Below are 21,081 nucleotides of genomic sequence, written 5' to 3'. Positions count from 1 at the left end.
TGTAGTCTTTCTTATCTGAATCTGGAGAGAGTTGCTTTAGCCTCATCTGGATAGATGAGCTGACATAGAAACAGAAATATGTCCAGTAAGAAAATTAACTTCAAAACTAGGTAGCAGAGCATCTTTACACAGTCATTCAGAGTTGTTCTCAGGGTTCTCCTGGCTGCCTGACACATTTCTGCTCATTCTTGATAAAGTGAACCTTGAGCTCACATTATTTATAAACACTCTAAACATCACTCTCACATCAGAATATGTGCCCATAATTATGTGCTAGAAAAGTTTCCAGTGCACAGTTGAATCCAAATGGTACACAGGCGTGTAGAAAGTTGTGAGGAACATAAGTTCTTGTTCTATGTAGAGAAATCAATCTTTAGTAAGGATTTGTAGAAGTAATATTTCACTTGGGGGTAAATTTTCTTTCTACATGTGAGTGTCTGTATAAGCTCACTCACTCAGGTAGGTTGGTGAACTTTAATGGTGTAGCTGTTATTCCTCACAGTGTGTTTGTGCTCAGGATGCACAGCACTTTTTGCATTTGGCTCTATTTTGATGATGTCCTTTTGCAGTTTCTGCAACAGGTAGCAGACCTGGTGCAATAAACTTTAGTGATGTGGTATCTTTAACAGGACTGGTTTTCTCAATTTCAGATTAATTGATGGTTATGTATTCTATTGTGATAATAAAGTTAAACTCAACCATTTGTCACCATATCTGCAGGAGTTGATTTTGATGAGGTTAATGTTAAAAGGTTCCTGTTCTTCTTACTGTGACACATGCTGAGCAAACACAACAAAAATAAAAAACCTTTTATTTACTTTTAACTTTTTGGATAAACTAAATTGTCTATGCTTAGGAAATATGACTTTGATTTTTCAGCTGTTAATGTTTTCTATTTCATGTATCACTTTATATCTATGTTTTCTTCTACTTCCCTCCTAACTTGTCCTAGTATTATGTTGCCTCCAAGTATCTAGTAACTAAATTACTCGTATTCATTTCCATCATTTCTTCTCATCAAGGACTATTTATGAGCATCTCACTATTTCAAAGTCACAGCAGGGGGCACCTCAGGATCTTTGATACCTCTCTCTGAGTGGAGACTAATACTTTCCTCCTTCGCTGCCAGTGTTGGCTCTTCAGCTTTCCCACAAGTGCTTTGCTCCTTTTGGCAAATTCTCTTTGATTAAGCAGTGAAACAAGTATTCAGAAAATAAAATTAAGTTTTGATACCACAAAGTTAAAATATTCCTTTACAAATAAAAATCCTGCATGCATAATTTAAATTCAGTTCAATTCAATTGTATTTATATAGCGCTAAATGAAAACAACAGTCACCTCAAGGTGACTGTTGTTTTGAGATTTGATGCGTAGTTAATGCTTAGTTAACAAAAAGAACAATTAGAACTCTTAATATTAACAATATTTTATTTTTTATTTTTTATTTGTTATTTTTTATTCCTATTTATTCTATTTATCCCCTTCGTATATTTTATTTATATTGTCTCTGTATTTATATATATGTGTGTGTGTGTGTGTGTGTATATATATATATATATATATATATAATATTCTGTAACTCTGTAACTTCTGTCGGTGCTGTGCTTTTTTGGAAATCGAATTTCCCAGAGGAACCCACCCGAGGGATTAATAAAGTTCTATCTAATCTAATCTAATCTAATCAAATAGAAATCAAAAATACTGTACTTGTTTTTCATATGAAAAACAAGTACAGTGTGGTGCAAAAGTCTTGAGCTGCTCGTCATCTCTTTATGTTTTGCTAGGGCATTGGTAATAGGTGTAGCAGTTAATTAAAACATGCGAACATGTGAGGCAAAAACAGGGTTTGAGCTTGAAAATCAATATTTTCAGCTTTATTCTTCAACACGGTCTGAATTCTCTTAGGCAGACCTTCTTATAATTTCTTTAAGTAGTCTTTAGGAATAGTTCTCCGGGCTTCTTGAAAGACATTCAAAGCTCTTCTTTGAATGTTGGCTGCCTTTTGTTCTGTTATCTGTCAACATGATCCCACGCTGCTTCAATATTGTTGAAGTCCAGGCTCTGGGGTGGTCAACTGCCAGATGGAGACGTGTGATTCGTCACTCCAGAGACCACATCTCCACTGCTCTAGAGTGCAGAGACATTCCCTCTTGTCCCACTTTGTTATAATACCACTAACAGCTGATTGTAGAATATTGAGTAATGAGGAAATTTCACGACTGAACTTGTTGAATTTTCCTTTCTACCAGAAAATCTTGAAAGAGAATGTCTATCAATTCATCCCCTGAAGCTCAAGTGCAGTTTGGCTATGCAAGCCCACATGTGAATGCCTTAAAAAAATGAATATTTTGGAATGTCTTAGTCAAATTCTTTACTTAAATCAGGGTGAGATGCATCGTCTGGACCTTAAACGGGACTGTTCATGCTCAAAAGGAGAAGAGTGGGTCAATATTCCTTCGCAGTCATGTAAAAGCTTGATTGGAGTTCTTGCTGCCAAACCTTTAAAAAAAATCTTTTCTGTACATATTTGTGAACATATCTGTTCACAAATATGATATGTTCACATATCTGGGTCGATTCCAAAAGTTAATCTTTCTGATTAATTGAAACTCAGGTAAAATTTTTATTACAAATCGGTCCATAACTTTTTTCAGCAATCCTTTGTAACTAACAAACCAAGAAACAAGCAAGCAGACAAAGTGAACCAATCACATGACTACTTCAGTGGAGGTAATAAGTTTGAGAGCTAATAGATATTTGTGACCACTGACGAAAACTGGCATAACTTGAAGGAGCCAATAGCATTAACACTGAAGGATGTTGTGGGTCCAAAGACGTCCAGTTGTGAGAACTGTTTCTTTGGAGAGACTTTAAAGATGGGAAGGAGAAGACACACAGGGAACAATGGCCAGACATGAGAAGCAAACACAAGATGCACTGAGAGTATTTTTAAGTAAAGTGGGCCAGTTGACTGGAGGAAGTAAAGCAGTGGAGCTTACTCCTTTATAAGGGTTTCACTTACTCCAAGGTGATGTTTGACAGTGTGCACAGGCCTTGACTTGGTCAGTAAAGGCCTTTTACTACTGAAAAAAAGCTATGTGAAGGGTGTACTGAAGTGCCAGGATAACACCCTATAATATACTTGACATATTCATACCAGCAATAATTGTTTCTGAACTGGAGATAAATATTTTCCTGTATTGGATATCGGTACATTGATAATAAGTTTACCTCTTTCCATCAGTCCCACATTAGATACCACTTTCCTTTGCCCCATTTTCTTTACTTCCTTCAAGTCAGTATATCCTACCTGTCACCATTTACTTCTGGAGAGGTTTTATAGCTCTGGCGACCTCTAAAGCAGGAGACACAGAGAATGTGCTGTGGATGTTTCACAGGCAAAGGGAATATCTTTGAATGACACTGTTGTAGAGCAGTTAGATATGTAAACCAGACTGGACATGTTCTCTGATTCACAAGAAGCACATCGAGATAAAGGGTAAGTCACATGGAAAGCAAAGCTAGCTACACTAGAGAGCCTGAACGATACTCCAATTGACAAAAGATCTGATGGAGAGCGAGTAAAAGAGTTCATCCTTAAATAGTCCAAGTGAGTGAACAGTGAGTTACAATCAGATGTGCCAGCCAGGGAACCAGGGGAAACCTGCAGGTAGTGACACCTCTAGGGAACACAGGAAATTAATGAGAGATAGAGGAGGCAGAGAGAGAGAGAGCCATGGAAGGGGGGAAACAGATGGAAAAGATGGGCAAGCAGATACCATGACAACTTCTCTCACAGCCACATTCGAAGTATTTGATCTCTTGCTCTTTAGCACTGCTTTTATGGTGCCAGTAAATACCAGTCATCACAGAGAGGCTTGGGTGGAAGAACTGGGCAGTCCAGTATCAAATGAACGGTGGGAAGAAGGCCAATGAAGCTTGTTTGAAACCCAACCACGATTCATGAATTATGGTGCTATGTTGACATTTCTCTGTGCAAGTAGTAACTTTTCTCCCTTTGTTTGTGTTCTTGACCTTCCTGGTGGAGCAGGCAGCCTAACTTTTATGATTATTTTGTATTTTCTCCTGTTGAGGAGCAGTTTTAGACAGGGTCAACAAGGGGTGCTAGAATCACCCAGTGACCATCATCAACAAGCCTGGGATGAATGGGAGAGTAAACTCAAAGCTGGTTAAGGAAGACCTTCAATTCAAATCCTGCTTTGACATCATGAACCAGAACATGTATTACAATGCTTTTAAGAATACTTCCAGAAATAAAAATGCACCGAAGGACATAAGATGTTGATTCAGAGGCAGAGATTTCTTCAGAAAAGAGGCAGGACAGACTGTCCACACGTCTGTCCATGTGTCTGTCCTCTCACCTCCATAAAGCTTAAAAAGCTTAAACGGGAGAGATGATGGGATCAAATCTGAGTTTAAAAGACAACATTTTAATAGTGAAACAAGTGATAACTACAAATGCAGAGTAATCTCAGTATAATTTTTGGACAATGATGTAATTTGGTAATTTTTATCTATCAAGACATTTAAGTTAAATTAATATGACATATACGACAAATAAAATCTTTTCAGCTTCCACTGAAGTCATTAAACAAAAATCTGGGATTCATATGTAAGCAGCTTATGCTGTAGCTGAACAGTGTAGACTTGCTGTAGGCATGCTGTGCTAGACAGACGTGACGTCTGTCTAGCACCTGCAGCTCACTTCTCATGTTGCCACTACATTTTCCAGCTGCTTATTTAGCATTAGGAGCTGTAAGCTGTAAACTAGGAGAGTGGGTCCAGCAGATTCCAGGCGCAACATCAGAGGTCTCTGTCCAGTTAAGATACTACGTAGCAATACTCCAAGCAGAGCAATGGACACACACACACACACACACACACACACACACACACACACACACACACACACACACACACACACACACACACACACACACACACACCCTCTCCCCCAGTTTTTAAGTGATGTCTTTGTTCTTTTCCCTTTTCAGGCTCGGTTGGATCAGCACCCCCTGAGGCTGGCTCTGCGTCTCTTCTTACAATCTTACCAGGGATCCTTCAGTTGCATAAGATACATGTGTTACTGCACCTTGGAAGCACTTTATTAGTAATGACATAAACTACTGCTGCTATTATTACTACTACAGGGGATGATAATAATATGAATTTCTTTTGTTAAATGTATTTACTATATCATACATATTTAGAAATCTCTTTAACTACATTATCAAGACAAAATATATTTCCAGATAACCAAACTTTAAGACAGGGTCATTTTTCTTTCTTACAAAGTAAAGCGTAAATGACAGTGAAATGTGGTTTGTAATGTAGTTTTTCAGTTTATTCTTAGTAACAACACTGTTAAAAAGTCGTCTGTTAATCTGAACTTCTCAGAAGCTGATGCTGGTAAAGAATGCTAAACGTAAGCAACACAATAAAAAAAGGGGTGGTATCATTTAGTACGTCCAGCAGATGGCAGCCTTTCTCTAACATTCAAAGGAAATGCTCGGCAAACCACAGAAGAAGAAACTCCTTTTGAAATGTGTTGAATGAATTCGCTGGGCTAAGAAATTCCTGGCTACTTATTAGAACTTAAGTTTAACTAAACATTTTTTCACAACTGTTGTAGCTTACGGTTTGAGGTGATAATGTCGGGGATTCCTCCGGACACATGGCAGCCTCCCACAGTGGCTTTGGAGACGACGTAAGTCCCCAATGAAACACTGGATGCTAACTCAGCTAGCTTTGAGGAACCTGAAGTGTTGGTGTCTGTTGCGTTAATAAATTTTGCATATTTTATTTTTTCACAATCTTTTTAACAAACCGCATGAAGCATAGCACGTTTCCGCTAAAAACTAGTTTAAGAGACAGCCTTTGTTATTCAGAGCCGCTAAAGACATGCTAACTGGCCGTGCGTTGCAGGATGGGGACTGTTGTGGTGGAGCTGTACTGGAACCATGCACCAAAGACCTGCAAGAACTTCGCAGAGCTGTCCAGAAGAGGCTACTACAACAACACCAAGTTTCACCGGATCATCAAAGACTTCATGGTGCAGGGAGGAGATCCCACAGGAACAGGTGGGTTCGTCACAGATAAGTGTTTGAATACCACTGTCCACATGTTAGGGTAACAGGTTCATGATTTGAGTAGGCTAAATGCTACTTAAGGGTGTCTAGATTACTAAACATGTCAGTCACTTTAACATGAAGCTAAGTAAATGTAGATGTCTTTCGTATTATTCCAATTTACAATGTGTTGTGTTTTTTTCCCCTCCCCTAATACACTGACATGACTGTTTTATGACTGTGCACAAAGCAAACTCCATAAATGAAGTTTTGGTGTTGATGCTGCCCAATATTACATTCCCGCTCATTTGGCTGTAAACCAGCCAGGTTCCAAAATTCTTATATGGAATCATGAGGGCTGTTGAAGCAGCATATTAATGCTCGTAGTTTTATAATCAGTCAGAACTCTTAATATAGATCCAGTGTTCAGGTGATTAACATGACCAGATGCTTTGTTTGTTAATACAGAACTTCATTAAACGGTGTGTTTGCATATGCAAATAATATTTACAGATGCTTATAATACTGTATATTTTACAGTTGTTCTTTTTCTTTGCCATCAAAAGCATGTCTGTATTTTTCCAAGAAAAATATGTAATTTTCTTAATATTGAATCCTCTTTTATACATACTAATCAGCCACTTTATTAGGCACACCTTGCTAATACTTCGTTGGAGCCCCTTTTGCCTAAAGAACTGCCTTAATTCTTCATGGTACACGTTGAACAAGATGTTGGAAACATTCAGCTTTGTCCGCTGGACATCTACTATTGAAGCTCAACTTTCATCAATGATGCTGTATTTCAGGGGTCTCAAACTTGAATGAACTGTGGGCCACTGCAGGCACGGTCATCTCATGTGAGGGCCACTTTAGTGTTGAAGTAGTACAAAAAAAAAACAAAACAAGAAAAACCCACAAATATTTCTGAAAATATAGTGGGGGGGGGTGCGTGTGTGTGTTTGTTTTGTTAATTTCAAATATTGTATAACAAGGTGCTGTATTTGAGCACAGCGATCTCGTTGTAATGTAAATCAAACCAATTTCAGACTATCTGAGTTTTGTGATAAGGTGCATTATCCTACTGGAAGCAGCCATCAGAATATGGGTAACACTGTGGCTATAAAGCGATGGGCATGGTCAGCAATAATAGTCAGGCAGGCTTTGACTGTTGAAAGATGTTCACCTGGTACTAAGGGGCCCAACGTGTGCCAACAAAATATCTCCCACACCTTTAACACCAGCTGTGTGAATTGTAGCCTCAGTTTCATGTTTTTAACTAACAGGAGTGGCGCGCAGTGTGATCTGCTGTATCCCGTCTGCTTCACGCTTCAATACGCTGTGTTCTGCATACCTTGGTTGTTGTTATTTGAATTACTGTTGGCTTCATATCACTTAAAGAGGTCTGTCCGTTCTTATCTGACCTCTGGCATCAACGAGGCATTTTTGCCCAGAGAATTTTCTCTTTTACAGACTGTAAACCCTGTAGATAGTTGCGTGATCAGCAATTTTGAAGTACTCCTGCTAAGTTCAAAGTCACTTAAATCACCTTTCTTCTGCATTCTGATGCTCAGTTTAAACTTTATTGTCGTCTTGAACACGCCTACAGTTACTGCTATGTGATTAGGTTTTTAGATTAATGAGTAGTTATATGTATACCTAATAAAGTGGCCCTGTCACTACTGTCTGATTAATTTCACATGTTCATGGTCTTCAGAAAACTCATCCAATGCGCCAGTTGTAATGTTTGTTTTCCAAACAGGTCGAGGTGGTGCCTCCATTTTTGGCAAACAGTTTGAGGATGAACTACGCCCAGAACTAAAATTCACAGGTAATGCACGTAGAAGAAGCTTTTATAGGCTTATAAAGACAGGCTCTTGAGCAAATCCTTCAAATCATTTGTGTGTGTCAGTACTGATGTCTTAATCTGGTATTTGTATGCACATGTTCACATATGGACGCTTTATTTTTAGATTCAAATCTTCAGTAGAGTTCATGTGTACCAATAACTTGTAAAGGTTTCTGGTGTTTTTGAAACATTTCCTTAGTTCACAGCTGAATAAACTGAGTCCAGTGATCCCGATAAATACCTGTGTGATAACTGATAGTGAGGACATTTATAATTTCTCATTATGTCTCTGTGCCTGTTAGGTGCTGGTATTCTAGCGATGGCCAACGCGGGGCCGGACACCAATGGCAGTCAGTTCTTCCTCACCCTCGCACCCACTCAGTGGTTAGATGGAAAGCACAGTATTTTTGGAAGAGTGTGTCAAGGGATGGGAGTGCTGAACCGGATTGGGATGGTGGAGACAAACAGCCAAGATCGTCCAGCTGATGATATCAAAATTCTCAGAGCAAATGTATCCAGTTAAATGAAACTTTTGTTTGTTTGGTTGCTTTTTTTAAATAAATATCTTTTTAATGTAAGTAAAATGTGTTTTCTTCAGCTGTGCAAATAACCTGTAGACAATATTAACCCACCAAACTGTTAGACATTCCTACTTAGTTATCACTATCAAAACAAATTACGTTTTAAAGCCAAATTGATTATTACAATGTGTATTGGTTATAAGTTTTAACTCCGCAAGGAACAAAAATAAAACCACGAGGGCAATTAAATGACGAGCAGCATCAATCAAATATTGATTACTGCATATCTGTAAAATGAAAGCTCCGGAGAGACACAACGAGTGTCTACAAACATCTGTAAAACATGTTGGAGGAGCTGAATTTCAGCCAGTTGTTTGGGATTTTTTCAAATTAATGTAATTATGAACACAGAAAGGTGCCATCAGATTGTCATCCACCATGCAATGCCATCTAGAAAGCATGTGATTGGCAACAGTTTTATTTTCTAGCATGACAACAAGCCCAAACGATCTGTCAGTGCTCCAAAGACACAATGGAAACTGATCAGTCATGGATTGGCCTGCACCATAGAGTCTGTATCTGTCACACTCTCTCAACACATTCACTTAAATTACAGAAAAGCTTTCACAGTGAAAGCTAAATTATTCCCCAAAGTATTTTATTATACAAATTCAAGGTCAAATATCAAGACACATTTAAAAAGTCTTGTAACCAATACAATAATCCAAGAAAATACAATGCACCTTAAAGTAAAAGTAGGAGTTCAGTTATAAATGTAAGGAGCAAACATTAACCACTTTTTGACAGACTTGAAGAGCAATATTTATTTGGTTTATTATACATGTTGATAAAAAAAAGAATATCATGAAATATACTCTGAATGCTTAAAATACATACGGATCATTAGGCCTAGTGTTTCCTGATATGTGTGTGTAGCACAAGCAACATGAAACACATACCAGAAAACATCAAGGAGAAATCTTTCCAAAGGACACAATTTCATAGTTACTCCTCAGTTCCAGGTAATTAAAAAAGGAGGGGGCACTAAAGGAGTCTGAAGTAAAAAAACAAAAACAAAACTGACCTCTGTTGCTTACATTCAGTGTATTTCAGCCAAAAAACTAGGAATATAAACATAAAAAAGGTTCAGAACACTGAACCTGAACCTTTTTGGCATTACTTAGCATGTCAGCATGTAGCAATGTTGACCTTTGTTCTATGAAATGTAAGTTTTTATTTTTCATGCGTATGTTATAAAGCATTTTGTATCTTGTATGTTGTAGCTGTAACCAAAATAAAGCTACAAGCTTAGTGAAGCTAATCTTTTTCATTTTAAATGTTATGAAGGTGTTTCTACGCAGGTCCCCATGTTATTTAAGTATTTAGAACTTAATGCCAGAATGATGATAGATATAATTTTTAAAACAGGTTCTGACTGAGAGAGGAACAGAAAAACAGCCTTTTACTTTTCAATTTGTATGAATATATAAAAACGTTGTATTAAAATAACCCAGATTTCCATGAAACATCACAAAAACACAACAGAAGTAGCAGTTGATGTAATGTAGGAAATCATTAAAAAAGTGATCATCATAAAAACGTGTTAAACTGTGAATATGTGTTTTCAGCTCAATACTTTTAAACACTAAAAGACCTTGCTTTTATGTTTCTAAAAAAGAAAAAAAAAACTTGTCACGGTGCGAGGGGCTGCACGGCGCGTTGTCGCCATGGCGATCCGCGTTAACGGAAATTTTTGCTGCGTTAATGCGGTTATGGTGTTAACGTCATTCTAACAAGATTTAACGCCGACAGCACTAGTTTTAAAATCTCTATTCACTGTGTTGGTCTATAAATAATAATTGTAAGTTTATTTTCAATCTCAACGTCTGTGTGTTCGTAGTGAGTTTAAAGTAAAAAGTCAAGTAAAAATGTTATTGTTAGGGTTTGAGGTATTTGAAATGCAAATTAAAGTCATATCAGAGGCTCCATATCAGTGTAGTATTTTATACATTCAGCCTCTAACAGATATTCAGACATTTCGTGCTTCAGATAGACCCTTTCACCTTATAAAAAATATTAATACCAGCCACCATATATGTGCATAATAGAGGACCCACACCTTAAGTATTATTTAAAACGCAAATTAAAAGGTACATTTAAAGATTTGCATTTCAGTGAATAAGGCTGAACAGTTATTTTGGGGCACGTAGTGAATCATGGACATTTATCATTTCGCTTTCCATTCCTCGAAGATCACTTGCAGGCTGGGAGCTGGTCTTCAGACGCTTGGTAAAGGAATTAATATTGTCAGTTATTATCAGTTATTATCAGTTATTATCACTAACAGCCAACACTAACAACATCACTGACCTGCCAGAGACTCCCTCTTCCTTTGGCCAGTTTGTAGATCATAGTGACTGGGACCATAGAAAGTGACGACAGCGCGAGGAACCAGCCAATGCAGTAAGCCCACCAAGGATACACGTATGTGTTGTTGAACTTCAGAGGGGTGTACCTCAGGAGCAAAAATATAAGTGTTCCCTTCAAAAGAAAACATATAAATAATAAACATTATGGGATGAATTTCCCATGTGTGGGACTAATAAAGCTTATCTCATCTTATCTTATGAGAATAGAGCATATTGATAAACTGTTTACAGAAGCTGCTTTAGAAACTTACACTGCAAATGAGAGGGGTGGCATAGAGCCAGCAGTACTTGATCAGTGACAGAGGTCTGTATCCAATCATGTCCTCAATGTTGGTGTAGAAGCGATCGGCACCTAGAACAGAGACAGTTTACTAGAAAGAAACTTGTGTTTAACTTTTAATATTTCCCCACAACAAAATTATATTTTTAAGGTTTTTACAATGACCGCTTTTTCAAATGACAGTTATACAGTGAATATGGGCTGTAAACTCTCAGCGTCCATTTAAGGAGGAGGTCTTTGTCAATTGTTCAGGTTCCTCAAATTATTTTAAGGACACACTGCATACCATGCTAATATATGCCAGGTTTTCAGCTAATAGGTCTTTGAGAATCACCTTGTTGGTACAAAAATACTATATGCTATTTTGTCATAAAATCAACCAAAGAAAAGGGAATAAATTATGTTTTTGCCTGAAGATACAATATAAAATCAGTTATTTGCTTGTATTTTATTTGTAGACACAACACTAGTTCATCCCTTGAGTTATGTGTTTAACAAACAAAATAAAACATTCCTCTGAAAATGGGCCGGTACAAGAACTGGACTGACAATAAGTGAAAACAGCCAACGTCCAAAGAAAAACCTTGAAATACCTTCAGAAAGCCTGGAGTATTATTCAAGACAACTTAAAAAATATAATAAGATAATCTGACTCCTTGAAAGATGAATATAAGAAAAAAAGATACAGGGCTGGGTGTGGGGGGCTTGGGGACTCACACCATTCAGCTATCCACTCGTGCTGATTATGCAAATAATAACATGTCGCAAATATCTTCCAAAAAACACTGCACCAGGTATGAAAACAGACCTGCTTTTGTCTGCATTAAATTCAGTACATTTCAAGATTTCTGCAGATACGATAAGATGCAATAAGTTCAATAGCAAAAAAACCTGCATCCCCATCTTTCAGTTGATACTGTGCCTCTTTAGCAGGTCCTGACAGTTGCTTTTAAATGACCAAAAATGCTTTGTGCTGTAAATCCAGCCCTACAGGTGTATGTATATACAGCATGTATAGAGAATTACAAGATATATTTTGGTAATAATAGTGGACGGCTATTAGGACGTCACTATAAAAAGACATAAAAACCAAAGACTTTTATAACAATAATAATTTTGTCTTACCATAAATCCATCCAATCGTAACTGACTGGAAAATTGCCATCAGCAGCAGAGTAGGACCACTGCAAACATAGTGATCGAAGATCTGCAGAATGTATGCACCAGCCTAAAATTAAAACATTCATCATGTTAATCTTGAACCTATTCACACTTATTATCTAGTATATCAACAACTTTGATATCCTACAAACTTAGAAAGCAAAGTGAACTCTATATTATAGCCTACTAAAAGAAGCATTAGGACAAAATCTCATCAACAAATTTCATAAATCTCCAGACAGGGGCATGTTTACCAATAAATTAGGTTAATTAGGTTAATATGCTCTTTGTGAACTGAAGAAACCATTTGCTGCAGTTTTGAAAGACAGCCGCTTCTCCACTCAGGTCTGGGTTGATGAGATTCCCACACCCCCATCACTCTGTTGTGTCCTGCCTGGGCCATCCTTCCTAACCCTTCTAAAAACACCTTGCCTACAAATTGACCAAACTGCTCTGTAACTGTAAGCCTAAGTCCCAGATGCCCTTCAACGTACATCCATTTTTGCTAATTATTTCCAATCTTGTCCTTTTGACCACAACCCATAGCTCATGGTTATAAGTGAGGCTATGAACATCCCTGTCACTGTTCCTACCACTCTCCCCACTCAAGACCCTGAGGTACTTGAACTTTTCTACATGTGGCAGCAATGCCAACCAACTTGGAGCAGGCATTCCAATCCAATCAGACTTCAAGGTGGTAATTCTCATCATTGCTGCTCCCCATTTGCCAGCAAACTGCCACTTGATGAAGCCTGAAGGACCACATCATACACAAAAAGCAAGGTTGTGATCATGAGTCCATTATGTCTCACACAAATGTATTAATAAGAATTTTGAACAGAATCAGAAACAAAGGGAATTCAACACCCACCAAACCTGACATTGCTATTAATTCAAAGCGTGGTTTCACTATTGTTGTGAAGGAACTAAAAGTCCACAGCAACGGGCCCACTACCACATACACCTGAAGTGTCCTCGCAGGACACCCAGACTCCCCTGAGCACATGCAGACATGTGATTTTTGTGCTTCCCTTGTTTTGATTTCCATTTTGTTATACCCATGATACCAAGCCCACCAAGCCTGGGGCATTTACAAAAACACTGAACAAGATCCACATAAAAGCAGGTGCCATTAAATATTCAGATTTACACAACCATCATTTTTTTGTAGCACTACATTTTTCCGGTCTTGCATTGCCACTGTTCCAACTTTTATGAAATGAATTTCAGGCATGAAAGTTATAATAATTATGTTGTTTTTAAACATCTCACCTGTGACACCAATAACAGGCCAAACAGATAGCAAAGCGCACAGATCAGCATCAGATAAAGCTCTCTGTGATATCCTTTCCTTAAATGGGAGGGGAAGACATCTGTCAAAGAGGTCATGATGCTTTCAAGACCTGCAAACTTGAGAATTACACAAAGACAGGTTAGTGTCGAGGTAAGTTAACCAGAAGAGGAAAAAAAACAATACTGCATTACATTTTCTTAGGAGATATAAAAAAAACTGCAACTCACCTGACCATCTATTCCTAACAAGATGATCATGGCAAAGAAGCACACAGACCACACCTGAGGCCAAGGCAGCAGGGTCACAGCTTGTGGGTAGACTATGAAAACAAGGCCTGGACCTACAAAGTGAAACAGATGCCAAAGTGTCTCTAAATGACAACTTTATGATCATTACGGAGTTGTACAATTGTTAAGGAAATGCAGATTGGATCAAATAAATCTGAAACATGTTAAACGGTAGGAATAGAAAATGAATTACCAGTAAGGTGCTGATTTCTTATATACATTTAAATAGGCCTAAATTCAAGCTGAAATTAAGAAGTCAGAAATGCTGTGGGGCTACCTTAAGAGAGCTGCGAATAAATGAATGTCCGTAAACCTCAGTGAAGAGAAGCTATGTTTTAAGAAGCAGAGAGCGCTACGATTCCTCCAGAATGGTGCGAGAAACCGATAAAGTAATGCAGAAAACAACTGCTTCAGTTATTCCTGCTAAAGATGGTTCCACAAGCTAATAAAACATTCAGTCCACTTAGTTTTTCATACACTGCTTCTGCCTTTTTTAAATTTACTGAAATGTAAAACCTTGAAAGACGGTGTACTTTATGTAGATAGAAAAGGCATGCATAGTCCCTTGAGGGATGCCTCCAGAAAGCAGGTTGTAGTTAATGGAAAACAACATTTTCCATAATAGTAGTGTTTTTTTGTACATAGTAGTTCAAAACAACAGCCGGGAAAGATAGATGCATTAGGTTTATGTTTCCAACAGTCTCCTTAAGGCACTTAATATTTTAAAGTAAAGACTCAACAATAATACAGAGAAAAAAGGAAAAAAACTACAACGATCATTTGACCCTCTATGAGCAAGTGCTTTGGCAACAGTGGGAAGGAAAAACGTCCTTTTTATGATAAGAAACTTTCGGCAGAAGCAGACTCAAGGGAGGGGCGGCTATCTGCTGTGACCAGTTGGGTGTGAGGGAAGAAATATTAACAATAACTAATTATTGCTACTGCTAAATAGAACAGCCTGATGGCCAAAAATACAAATATTGCTCTATGATATTGACTGACAGACCATCTGATAATAAAATGTGTGCTGCATTCATGTGTTGGGGTTGTTATTGACTACAGAAACCCTGGGTGGCATTCTTACTCAATTTTGGTTGGCAGTAGTTGAGCACACACTACACAGCATGGAGTACAGACGTTTCAGCATTACAAGCACAAGCTGCTCCAAGTTTTGGGAAATAAGGGACAATCATTCCATGCTTGTGAAAATTCCCCAGCATCATGCCTTATAGTGTCAAAGTCAGTAGTGCCAGAGCTGATCCTGTATGCTTGTGGATAATTTTAAAATTTAAGTCTAAAAATCCTAACTATAAAAATGAAAAATAAGAGCAGTTCGGGCTCATACACCTCGACCAAGGCTGAAAACTGCTTCCATGAACTGAGCTGCTGGATCCAGCTGAGTTCATGATATCATCTTGAGAACATTTAGATGAAATTTTCCTCTTTTTTCAATTTGATGCATGTGTTGTGTGAAAGAACTAATCTGCTTGCAGTGTTAAAGAAGCTCTTTTAAAAATTCTTGTATCCAGAGTTGTACTTGGATCAACTTTGAAACTAAATCACAAGCTTTCATGTTAATCTGTCTTTATTTTTTGCATAATGGATGAGGTAAAAAAAAAAGCCAGACTCAAATACTTTTCAGACTGACATCCGTACCTGACTCAGCGACTGTAGCAATGTCGACACCCTGCTTTTGCGACATGTAACCCAGAACTGAGAAAATGGCAAAGCCTGACATGAAGCTGGTCGCGCTGTTCAACAAACAAAGATAAAAGGAGTCTCTGCAAATCAGAAAGAAAGCATAATGTCACTATTTTTTTTAAGACAACAAAAAGATAATGGCCTGTGGGAAACACTTTCATTGTTACCCACTGGTTAATATTCTGTTTGCGGTAGTGCTTGAGGTGCTAATTCAGTTAACAAGGTGCTTCTCAGCACAGATTGCTTTTCTTTGCAGCCTTAGTGAGTTCAGTGCAGATGTTTATAAACCAGTTCTACAGCTGCTACAGATTCTCAGGGATCTCCTTGAGAGCAAAAAACAAGGACTGCGGTCGCCAGTAATCCAGTATGGTTTTACTGGAGTCTGCCCATAGAATACATAAATAATAAAGTGCATGGAATAAAGCACTACATGAATGTGTGATTAAAATGTGATCTGTAGTCTAAAGTGCTTTAAGAGGTTAGTAAGATAGAAAAGTGCTTTGTACGGTGACTGAATGTCTACCTGTGCTTAAAGGTTAATAAAAATAGAAGGGGTAATGGATGCACATATTACAAGGGCTGTAATCAAAATCATTTTCAAGTATGTGTTTTCTTGATGTGTTATTTACTTAGACCAGTGCTAAAGCCTTTCAGAAAGTAAGAAAGCTGCTGTAAACACATTTAGTGGCAAAGTATTTGGAGACAGCCACTGACATACAAACTAAAATGTTTGTCACATCTTCGTGAGGAGCTCACCTGTAACAGTTATTGTTGTACTTGTTGTAGCTCCCAAGTGTAGTTAGGCATCCCAAACATATGGCATAAGAATAAAATATTTGTGTTCCAGCATCCATCCAGACCTGTAAACCAAGTTATTAGTTCATAAACACCGCTGCAGAAATGTCTGACACGATTAAGAAATGAGGCTGAATCATACCAGTGGGTCAGCGAGCCGTTCAGGATTGGGATACAAGTAGTACTTGATACCATGGAAGGCTCCAGGAAGGGTCATTCCTCTGACAAACAGCATGATTAACAGGACAAAGGGGAACGTGGCTGTGAAATATGTAGCCTGTATATATATAAAAAATAAATTAGGTTTTAAATTAAGGATTACTTGTTTATGACCACACGCTATGATGAGGCCATGCTGTTAATGTCAGCATCAAGATATTATTCAACAAGTCACACAACTGTGAACAATATTCACAGTTGTGTGAATATTTGCATTTGGTCTTTGGAGGTAACACCAAATGCATAATACCATTCTTATTTAACTGCGACTTCCATGACCAGAATTTAAATCATGTGCGACACATTGGACCAAGAAATAACATAAAGAAGTACAAGAATATAATATTGCTATATTTTCCTTTGTTTATTAAAAGGAGGCTGTATATTCCATAACAGTTGCAAAACTTGCTTTCACAACCCTCTTTTGTGCCAACTTCGGCTGTTATGTGTTGTGGTGTGGTTCGAATACACTGTATGAAAGCCAGGCATGTGCAAATGTGAGACTGAACGACTGCCATGGCCGCAGCCTGAAGGGGGGAAAAAAGCAGTGGACGTCTGGGAGCTCTGATCATTTCATTTTTCTTCACACCACACCTTAATCACTCTGAGAACAAGTAGTAGCAAGTAAGTAATTTGAGCTCAGTACCGAAACAATTTGGGATTTTTATAACAGCAGCCACTGATCATCTCACCTCACTACACAACAACTTAACCGCATTTTATGTCAGTAGGTGATGTAATTTCATGCTTAGACAACTAACGGATATACAAAGGTCGTGAAGGGAAATTGAGGAAACAGGTGTGCCTAAAAGTTTACAAATCCAGATTAGAAAGTATGCAAAACATCTGTCTATCTCTAGAAAACTCCAAATAAATGAAAATTAGATTTTCACAATAAAATTGGCAACAGCTACAAAGACACTGTGCAACATGAAATGAATCTGAATGATTCCCTGAAGAACCTGAAAGCCAGTGACAACTGCTGAAAACTGCTGAGGGTATAAAATGCGACTCAACATTTTTCCTTTTAGTGTTACCTTTCCCGTGGATCTTACTCCCTTCCAAACACAAAAGTAGCAGATGACCCAGGCTAGAAGATGGCACAGAGAAAGGTCCCACTGTATGGTTCCCAAGTTCTCTATGCCGCTGGATATATTCAACACCCGACGCCTGAAAGAAGACGTACTATCAGTGTATGGAAAGGTCTTTTTTGTAAAATTTTGAATCTAGTTAATACACAAAGACTTTAAAAATGAAGATTCAGTGAGTGTGGCTAGAAAACTGATGTCAGCATACTTACACAGTGGACTACTTAAGTACTTACATATAGATTGACAAGTCACTGGGTTCGGCATGAAACTATTTAGAATGACACAAGCTTCAACATGCAATTAAAAGCCCTTCACACCTTCAGTACATGGGTGTTTTCAGTTATTATGGCCAAATTAAGTGTTTAATGCCAGGGGCAACTACGCTCCACCCTAACAGAGCAACATCAAAAAAGTGACTGAGACATCAGTTTAACAGTTTGTAGATCTCTACACACTGACAGCAAAATGTCAAAAGAAGTAACAGACCCTACTACTTGTATCTAAAGCATCTTCACACTAAACATTTATCAAAATGTGGGATATTTCTGTAAGATTTTTAATTTAGTTTTGGTGTTCTACACATTCTAAATGTGTCATAACAGTTTAACCCTGCTTAACAGACACATGACATTTCATACTACTCCTAACCTATAATTTCCTCTAGATTTGTACTTCTCATTTTAAAAAGTCAAGTAAAATTCTTTAAAAACTATACTGGTGTTATAAAGTATATGTCAGTATACACAGAATACTATAATGAGTATCAAATGATACTTATTATAGTACTCATCAAATAGTAGCAAATAAGTGTTTTGCAAAAAAGATCTGTTATCATAGTCTCTTATCATAGCAATTAAAGCCAGAGAAAAACAATAATTAATGACACTTACTCTCATTGGCCACTTTATTAGGTACAACTGTATTAATGTAAATATCTAATCAGCCAGCAGGATAGCAGCAAGTCGGTGCATTCATGCACTTAGATGTGGTCAAAACAACCTGCTGAACTTTAAAGTGATCATCAACAAGAGAAAGAAGTGCGAATTACATGACTCTGAACATGATTACAGATAAGCCAGTTGTAGCTCGAGTATTTTAGAAACCGCTAATCTACTGGGATTATGCCACCATCCACAGTTTATAGCTAATGGTCAAAGAAAACCATTAGCTTGCTGATGCCAGAGGTCATCAACAAGGCCAATACCCCAATACCGCTAATTGGTAACCCTAATTACTAGTTGTTATAACCAAGGTGTGCAGAAGACCATATCTGAATGCAAAATACATCAAACATGAAAGCAGATGGAGAGCAGCAGAAGACCATACTGGGTGCCACTCCAAACACCTACAAACAGGAAACTGAGGCTATAGTTCCAATAAGTTCACCAGAGTCGGTCAACTGAAGACTAGAAAAGTTTTGCCTGATTTGATGAGCTTTGATTTTTGCTCACACATTCGGATGGTAAACAACATGAACTGACGTAAACAACATGAATTGAGCGATGTTCAAATACTGCAGCCTGTCTGACTTTTGTTGCTGATCATGTCCATCCCTTTATGATCGCAATGTGCCCGTTTTCTGATGGCTGCTTCCAGCAGGATAATGCACCATGTCACAAAGCTCTAATTACCTCAAAATAGTTTCTTGAATATGACATTGAGTACCCCTCTGGCCTCCACAGTACACAGATCTCAATTCAATACAGCACCTTTGGGATGTGGTGCAAATTTTGAGAAATGTTTCCAGCACCTTGTTCAATCTATGGTATAAAGAATTAAGGGAGTTCTGAAGGCAAAAAAAAAAAATGGATCTACCCTTGTACTAACTAGGTCTACTTAATATAGTGAATGTGAAGCCCTCCAAACTACATGATAAATTACCATTAATTACCATTAATGCCAACAGCCATGTAATGCATGTAATATACATATCTGAATTTACATACATTTCAAAACAATATTGAGGATTGTTAACAAATTATCTCTGATTTGTGACTTACTGCCAAAACTCTAAAACAGAAGATGATGCATTCACAGGTGATGTCCAGTTGGCAGTAGTATTGTAGTTGTTTATTTCTACACAACGATCTGAAATGTATCAAAATCTTGTTAAACACGCTCTGCTGACACATCAACAAGTGAATACTGCATTAAATATTGTGAACATTAGCTTTAGTATTTCATAAATGTACAGTTGTGTGAATATTTGCATATTAACATTTCAATCCAATCTTTACATACTTCCAATTCATTTACCAATTAAGTCAGTAATTTTTTTGATGTATGTGTGGGACAGAAAATTGAATTTACTTGTGTTCCAGGTGTTATTGCAGGTGGCCCATGGCAACTCTCCAGAGAAGGAAGAGAACAAGTAGAGAAAAGCCCAGGCTAAAATCACAATATAGCTGATACTTCCATAGAAAATGATCATTTGGCTGGTGTATCCCATGCCTGGAAACAACATAACTGTTAACATTGCATTCCCTCAGTTTTTCTTCATTGATCTGCTTCACCACAATCCCAGTGGTTAGCTCACCTTCAAACAAGGGGCAGACCTTCCTCCAGCACATGATCCCCCCCTGACTGGTGTACTGGCCCAGTGCCGTCTCCAGCACAAATAGAGGTATGCCACAGGTCACAAGGAACAGGACATAAGGAATTAAGAAAGCACCTAGAAGTAGGAAAAAATAAACAGTAAACAACATATGGATTGGCTCTGCTTTGAGGGCAGCAAATGTTAACAGTTAAAATAACAGGGACGAAATACAGTAACGACATTATATCCTCCTGATAACCAAGCAAAATAGTATCTTTCAGTTTAACTGTTTAATGAATCACACAAGGGGATCAATGCTCTTTATCTGATTCAGCTGTTAGCTCAATTCCATTTGCTGTCCAGAGAGACGGATTTATAAAGTCTATCAGCAGAGACACACCAAGACTCACACCTACATGCATGTGCAAGCACACACACATACATGCATACCTACAGATACTGTCACGGCCAGGCGGATCAGCTGCACGCTGATCAGCCCTCTCTGTTTCTCTCTCTCTCTTCCGCTTCTCTCTCGCCGGGGCAGAACTCACTGTGGGTTCACATCCTCAGCCCACGCCCTCGGGAGATGAGACACCTGGAGCAGCATTTAAGCCAGGAGGTGACTGCTGTTCGTCGCTGGATCGCTGGCTACCACGCGTTAGTGAAGTCAAGCTACAACAAGTTTAGTTAAGAGTGTTTTCCTCTGTGCGTCGTTCTTAACCCCGTCTCCCTGTCTACAGAGCTTCCTGGATTTTTCCCCGTGTGATTCCCGTGTGGCAGTGTCGGAGTGTGAGCCTGTGATCATGTGAGTGGATATTCTGAAGAACGCGTG

The 21,081-nt window shown here is 38.1% G+C and overlaps 2 protein-coding genes across 2 annotated transcripts; one reads left to right on the top strand and one right to left on the bottom strand.

Moving 5' to 3' along the window:
* The first annotated feature begins 5,503 nt into the window (after nucleotides 1–5,503).
* Nucleotides 5,504–8,513, top strand: ppil1 (peptidylprolyl isomerase (cyclophilin)-like 1). Its single transcript, XM_005932263.2, has 4 exons — nucleotides 5,504–5,728; nucleotides 5,947–6,101; nucleotides 7,849–7,917; nucleotides 8,238–8,513. Exons 1-4 carry the CDS (start codon nucleotides 5,673–5,675, stop codon nucleotides 8,456–8,458), a joined length of 501 nt encoding a protein of 166 aa, XP_005932325.1. The 5' UTR covers nucleotides 5,504–5,672; the 3' UTR covers nucleotides 8,459–8,513.
* Nucleotides 8,514–8,768: 255 nt separating this feature from the next.
* On the bottom strand, nucleotides 8,769–20,384 carry LOC102308616 (sodium- and chloride-dependent GABA transporter 2; the record flags this gene model as incomplete). Its single annotated transcript, XM_005932264.3, is given in 13 exon segments — nucleotides 8,769–10,741; nucleotides 10,827–10,997; nucleotides 11,137–11,237; nucleotides 12,291–12,393; nucleotides 13,599–13,736; nucleotides 13,848–13,960; nucleotides 15,564–15,688; nucleotides 16,365–16,468; nucleotides 16,546–16,680; nucleotides 17,660–17,792; nucleotides 19,714–19,801; nucleotides 20,024–20,164; nucleotides 20,250–20,384. Coding segments are annotated over 13 exon segments (1,479 nt in total). The 3' UTR covers nucleotides 8,769–10,648.
* Between the last annotated feature and the right edge of the window lie 697 nt (nucleotides 20,385–21,081).

The sequence above is a fragment of the Haplochromis burtoni genome, unplaced genomic scaffold (genome assembly GCF_018398535.1).
Source record: "Haplochromis burtoni strain Fernald_Lab_line unplaced genomic scaffold, NCSU_Asbu1 Contig_156, whole genome shotgun sequence".
Taxonomy (NCBI): Eukaryota; Metazoa; Chordata; class Actinopteri; order Cichliformes; family Cichlidae; genus Haplochromis; species Haplochromis burtoni.
This window is presented reverse-complemented; position numbering and strand designations above follow the sequence as displayed.